The sequence below is a fragment of the Quercus robur genome, chromosome 9 (genome assembly GCF_932294415.1).
Source record: "Quercus robur chromosome 9, dhQueRobu3.1, whole genome shotgun sequence".
NCBI classification, from domain to species: Eukaryota; Viridiplantae; Streptophyta; class Magnoliopsida; order Fagales; family Fagaceae; genus Quercus; species Quercus robur.
The window spans coordinates 14,466,364-14,472,772 of record NC_065542.1 but is presented as its reverse complement, the minus strand read 5'-3'; the positions used below and the strand labels follow the sequence as shown (position 1 = coordinate 14,472,772).

General features: G+C 35.4%; 1 protein-coding gene across 1 annotated transcript; it reads left to right on the top strand.

Annotated features, from left to right (window-relative positions):
* The first annotated feature begins 559 nt into the window (after positions 1-559).
* Positions 560-6,115, top strand: LOC126698515 (signal peptide peptidase-like 1). Its single transcript, XM_050395804.1, has 4 exons — positions 560-719; positions 1,769-2,719; positions 4,740-4,940; positions 5,815-6,115. Exons 2-4 carry the CDS (start codon positions 1,922-1,924, stop codon positions 5,929-5,931), a joined length of 1,116 nt encoding a protein of 371 aa, XP_050251761.1. The 5' UTR covers positions 560-719; positions 1,769-1,921; the 3' UTR covers positions 5,932-6,115.
* The last annotated feature ends 294 nt before the right edge of the window (positions 6,116-6,409 follow it).

The following is a 6,409-nucleotide window of genomic DNA, read 5'->3' as shown; positions in this document are numbered from 1 at the left end:
AAAAAAAAAGTTTATAAATTAAATGTGATAGAGATGACCAAATTGGGTAAATTTATAAGTTACCCTTTTGTTCAATTAGACTAATCCACCTTTCCTACCCCTCTCTAAATAAAAAAAATACCCCCTAATATATATTTTTCTCCCAAAGACCACTTTTACATTCATACACACAAAACCTCATTTCAATGAGCTCCTTGTCACCCTCCATGGGATACTCGGTGGTGGACTCCATGATTTGAGGCATTAAAAAGAATAAAAAAAAAAACCCCCACTAGGAGTAAAAAAAAAAAAAAAAGACTTTAATTTGGTTAAAGGTTTTGAAAATACTAAAATTTTTTAGTCGAGCTCCAAAGACTCTCGAAATTCATAAAACAAAAATAGAAAGAAAAAAAAAAAAAGTTAGTTGAGCTTCAAAGACTCTTGATATTCATAAAACAAAGAAAGAAAAATGAAAAAGAAAAAGAGTTTCTTTTAAGAAAGAGGATAAAACGTAAAATAGTGGGGTCACACAGCAAATTAGCAAAAAATCTTAGTGGGGTCACACGGCAAATTAGCAAAAACATACTCTCTCTCCGACCTTTGTTATACATTATTATACTTTGATAGTTTTTGATTACATTCAGCCCCCGAGAAAAAAGACCACACTCGCACCCAGCCAAGGTTTGATCAGAGAAATACAGAGAAAGAGAACAGGTTTTTCAAATTCTTCAAAGTCCAAGGTGAGTCCTTCTCTCTCCCCAATTTCCACCTCCAAAAACCCTAATTTTCCCAGCTCCAATAACTTCTTCTTTCAGATCTTCATCTACATATAGAATTTTTTATGTATCCATTTTTGTATATGTACTCACACACATGCATCAGTTCTTTTTGTTTATCTTGTATGCTATAGATGTTGGGTTTTCTTGGTGGGTTCTGATAATTTGTTTAATTAGTGGGAAAAAGATTCAAGAAGAAATGGGAAATTTTAGATTTTGGGTCATTATCTCCCTGTTTGGTTACTCAGAAAACTAAGGAAAAGTAAATGAAATGATAAAGTTAGATTCTTTTTTTATATTTTGGGGGTTAATTCTATAGAATTAGTGAAATGGTCAACTCAGTATTTTAGACTCAGTTGGGTGGAGGGATGTTGCTATATTGGGTCTTAGGCAAGAATAAAGATTTGGAATTTGGAATTTCAATTCCTGTTATATTCTTACTTACCCTAAAAAAAAATGTTATTTTGCTGGAAAAAAAAGTGATCTTTGGGCTAAATAAGAGTGAAGTTTTTTATTGATTGAAGTTTTCTGCTGATTTTTGGTGGAATAGATTCCTTTCCTCTTAGTTGGGATACTGGGGTAGCTTACTTAGGTGAAGTAAAGGACAAAAGCATTAAGGTTTTGCATATGCTATTCTTGATGTTCGTAATGTAACTTTTTTTTTTTGGGGTCATTGAGAAGGGAACTGAAAGAATGGAAAAATTGGCTTTGCTAGGATGCATTAGTGTAGTGGTTTTCCACTTCTGAAACAAAGGAGAGAGAAAGAACATGAAAATTACTTGTGAGAATGCTGGGAAAACATGTATGCATTAGATGCTCTTGGAATCAACCCTTTTCATGGAAATGTCGAGAGTTTTCCTTTTGCTTAATTTTTATATTCGAGTTTCATGTGAAATGGATAATGCCAAAATAGATTTCTTATGGCTTTTTCTTTGCCCAAGAATTCTAATTTTTTGAGAGATAATATTCGCATGCACTCTTACATGTTTCTTTTAATATGATTTTTTTTGCAGGTTGCATGGACTTCTCTGGTCTGTGTTTATCAGAGGGCCAATGCAACTTTGGTTGCGGAAATTGTAATTGTTAACTTCTTATATTGATACTTATTTGTGCAAAAAGACTAGTTTAAGATAACAAATTAGAAGGAACTGTGTATTTGGTAAGTCATGGAGTCTTTGTGGAAGCTTTTATATTTGCTGGAGCCAGCACCCATTACACTCATTGTGACGGCAGTAGCTGTAACATTTGGATCTGCATTTCGGGCTCTAAATTACGAGAAAGAAATGGAGCGAAACCGTGACTTGTCTGAGGCATCCATTACATTAGATAGGTCCCAAGCACTAATGATCCCAGTAATGAGCTCTTGCAGTTTGCTGTTGATGTTCTACCTGTTCTCTTCTGTCTCACAACTCCTTACTGCATTTACAGCCATTGCCTCTGTTTCATCACTTTTCTTTTGTCTATCTCCACACGTTGCATATCTGAAGTCACAATTTTGTTTGACTGACCCATATGTGTCACGCTGCTGCTCAAAGTCGTTCACACGAATTCAAGCTTTATTATTGCTGGCGTGCATAGGTACTGTTGCAGCCTGGCTTGTTTCTGGCCATTGGATATTGAATAATTTATTGGGCATCTCCATATGTATTGCATTTGTGAGCCATGTGCGGCTTCCAAACATTAAAATATGTGCAATGCTCCTTGTTTGTTTGTTTGTCTATGACATATTCTGGGTGTTTTTCTCCGAGAGATTTTTTGGGGCAAATGTCATGGTTTCAGTGGCAACACAACAAGCATCAAATCCTGTTCATACAGTTGCTAATAGTTTGAGTCTACCTGGGTCGCAATTGATAACAAAAAAGCTGGAGTTGCCTGTGAAGATAGTTTTTCCTAGGGATTTGTTGGGTGGAGCAGTTTCTGGAGGAAATGGTTCAGACTTCATGATGCTTGGTCTAGGTGACATGGTAGACATTCTGTTCTTTTAATTGATATTATATTACTTTAATTACTTCTATTTTTTGCCAAATTTGGGAGGTCTACTGCATTTGACCCTGTCACATTTTAATCAGTATCTTGTTGCAATTAATTTTTCTGCTGAATGTCATCATTGTATATGTACTACCAAACAATATTGAAGCCCCCTCATACTATTCTATTAGGCAAGTTATACTTTAGGGCATATCCATAAGTTTTAGTTTGTTTTTCCAGAGAAAAAATTTCATTGTGGAAGATCCAGCCATGTGTTTATCACACTCTCTTGGTTTATTAAAAATTTGTTTCCTGATGTTAAAAAGTATTAAGTGATCCATGTTTTAAAACTTCACCAGGCATTGATATTTGTTCTGTTGTTCTATGATTTGCTAGACGTGCTGTGCCAAAATATTATGTTGTGTTCTTCCTACTCTAGGTTCAGGTTGATATCATTGGGGCAGCATTCACTTATTTTTGTGTGTAGTAATGTATCACATCCTCTTATCTTTTAATTCGCTCTCTAATTTGGTTGTTACTTCATGCAAACTATGTTGTTGGCACTGTTGACATTATTTAGTCAGATGCAAGCTTGAATTTATACTCATACACATGAAATTTGTTAAGCTTAGAGATCCAAGTGGATATTAATTATTTCGTATATGGATCCTTGATTTTTTTTTTTTTACTGATGGACAGCATTTTTTTAACAAAATTTACTCATAACATCATGATTTGAATTGCATAACCCACTTACCTGACAATTCTTCACCTTATACTGCATAATTCGCTTTTGGCCTCATGCCCAGTAGATTATTATATATGGATCCCCTTTGAGCTAGCCTTGAGCTCATTTCTAGTGAGGTAGTCATAGTTTGAGGTCACTTGACTGGTATTCAGCAAACTTGCAAATAGCTTGAACTCAGCTGGTGGAAGTTATTCCCAAACTCAATAACTTAACCTATTTTTGGACAAATGAAAATGCGGAAAAGCTGGATGTGATGTGCTAATGAAGGACATCAGTGAGTAATGCTTACTACTTAGGAGGAAAACAACTTCTTTTCGAGTATATACTTTTGCTTGTGACACATGCAGCAAAACTTTTGTGATATATACGTGCTTTTGAAAGATGTGAAAAACCCCAATGAAACCAGATGTTCTGGCTGGGAGATTCATTTCATAACTTCAATGTCCCTCAGTAGTGAGATTAAGTGCAGAACTTACAGCGGCTTGGTGATTGAGAATCTTCAAGTGACATTGATGGTTAGTCTTATCCTTTCTTGGGAATGGGCCACAGGACACCAAAAAAAAAAAAAAAAACATATCTTGATCATGCCAAACAAAGAGAAATGAGAAAAGGTTTTCCATTGTCAATTTTTTTTTTAAACTCCTCTTCTGAGGAGCTCGTTAACAGAACATGGCCCACTGATAGTCATGGTGGATGTTAGGGTCCTCAAATTGTTAAGGGCACTCTTTTAAATAAGATCTGCTCTAATGCATTTAATATAGTATGTACCCTTATCTAATTTGGTTTTGGTAATCAGCTTGTCTATTCCAAAACCATCCTGAACCTGATTAAGTTTATCTATCTTTTCTTGAGTTGTTTCAAGCCCTATGAAACATGCCTGTTCTGTTTGTGGTGGGGTCAGATAACCAAATAAAGCTGACAAATTGCTACCCCTATGGTAAAGCTATCACTGAATAGTGACAGTGTACCGCCCAACTATGACTATGCTTTCTAAATTCTCCTTTAATGTTGAAGTTATCATATGGAATGAATATATTGAACATCTTGTACAAAAGTGAAGATCAAAAGGCAAATGTTTTACCATTACAGTGGGCATGACATTGTTCAGTATCTATCATAATTCTTATGCCAAGAAAGAGACATGTTCATACCCATATTTTGCTTCAATTTTCTTTTGAGAATTTCAAAGTGGTATTGCCTTTCTGTTTGAGCTAATTTTGCCCTCTGCTATATTTGCTAATTTTGTTTTGGTCATGTTCTTATGGCAGGCTATTCCTGCCATGCTTTTAGCTTTAGTCCTCAGCTTTGATCATCGGAAGATCAGAGATTCAGTAAATCTCTTAGACATAAATTCTTCGAAGGGGCACAAATACATATGGTATGCCCTTGCTGGGTATGCCATTGGACTGGTAACTGCTTTAGCTGCTGGTGTTTTGACTCACTCACCTCAACCTGCACTTCTGTATCTGGTATTTTTCTTTTTCAATTTTCATTTTTTTGTGTGTTGTTACTTATCAATTTTTTTTTTTTATGATCTTTGTCAAGTTTGTTGGTATCTTCTGCAAATATTTATGCATGCAAATTCTTTTTGCTCTGTTCTTTTTAGCAGTTTATTGGTCTATTGTGTATATATGAATCCATATAAAATTAACAAGTACAAACTTAAGTCAGCAGCTTCTTTGGTCTGCTTTGTTGGTTCAGATTTTTGCGTCAATGAGATTTTTGGTGTCCTTCATAGGCCTCTATGGGTGGTAAATGTTGGAAATGGTTTTGAGTCTCCTGCAATGTCTTATTTTATACAAATATACAATAATTAGCTTATGCATTGGATATTGTTATCTACCATCTCATAATATGTGGACCCCACAGCTGTGTGGGATTACGCAATATGAGATGGAGGATGTATATATCTTATGCATAAGATGTCTTCTTTTATGACAATAAATACTAATATTTTGGTTTTCAACTCCTGCAATGTCTAATTGTATGCAATAATTAGCTTGTACGTGTATCTTCCATCTCACAATGTGTGGGCCCCACAGCTGTGGGGGATTACATGATATGAGAGGGAGGACGTATATATCCAATTCATAAGATATCTTCTCGATTTATGACACTAAATACTGATATTTTTGGTTTTAAACTCTGAAAAACAAAACCCTCCCCCCTCCCAGAAAAACAAAAACCAAAAACGAAACACACCACAGCACATCTTGAGTAGCATTGTTGCAACACAATACTAGTGGATTTGCCTTGTTCTTGATGGTACTCTAGTTTTATGTAAAGGAACCACTATTGCTCCTTTTTACCTCTTACACTCTTTCATATTTTTGGTGAATGTAGGTACCTTCTACTCTAGGACCTATTGTTGTGATCTCTTGGCTAAGAAAGGAGCTAATGGAGCTATGGGAAGGAAACATACTGAACCCAAATGAAAAAGCTCACCAAACAGAAGTTTGAGACGTTTTATGATCCAATCCAACACATCGCTGCCTGCAGTACCAAGTGAAAGTTGTAGATTCACTTGATAGTTCTTGTTAAACTTAAATAGAAAATCAATTATGTTTATTTTGCCTTATCCAACATTTGGCAAAAGAGGTTTCCCTCTAATTGCCCAGCAATGATAATAGGGAAATTTCAGTTAGCCTTGTCGTACCCTTCTTTGGGCTCTCTCTTGAGACGAGAACATCCGTTACCATACTAAATCTGTGACATGAATGAGACCCAATTTGAGGGTGTTGGAGGGAAAAAGGTTACACAGGCTCTTGGCACCAATATTCTTGTAATCTTCTTTCACTCCCAGGCTTCTGAACCAAGAAGTGAGAAAAATACACGTGATGTAATGTGACATGAAATTTTTTTAAAAAGTGCCACCATTTTAATTTTTTTGTTTAGCAAAAATGATAAGCAAGCTTCAATTTGTATAAGAGTAGTGTTT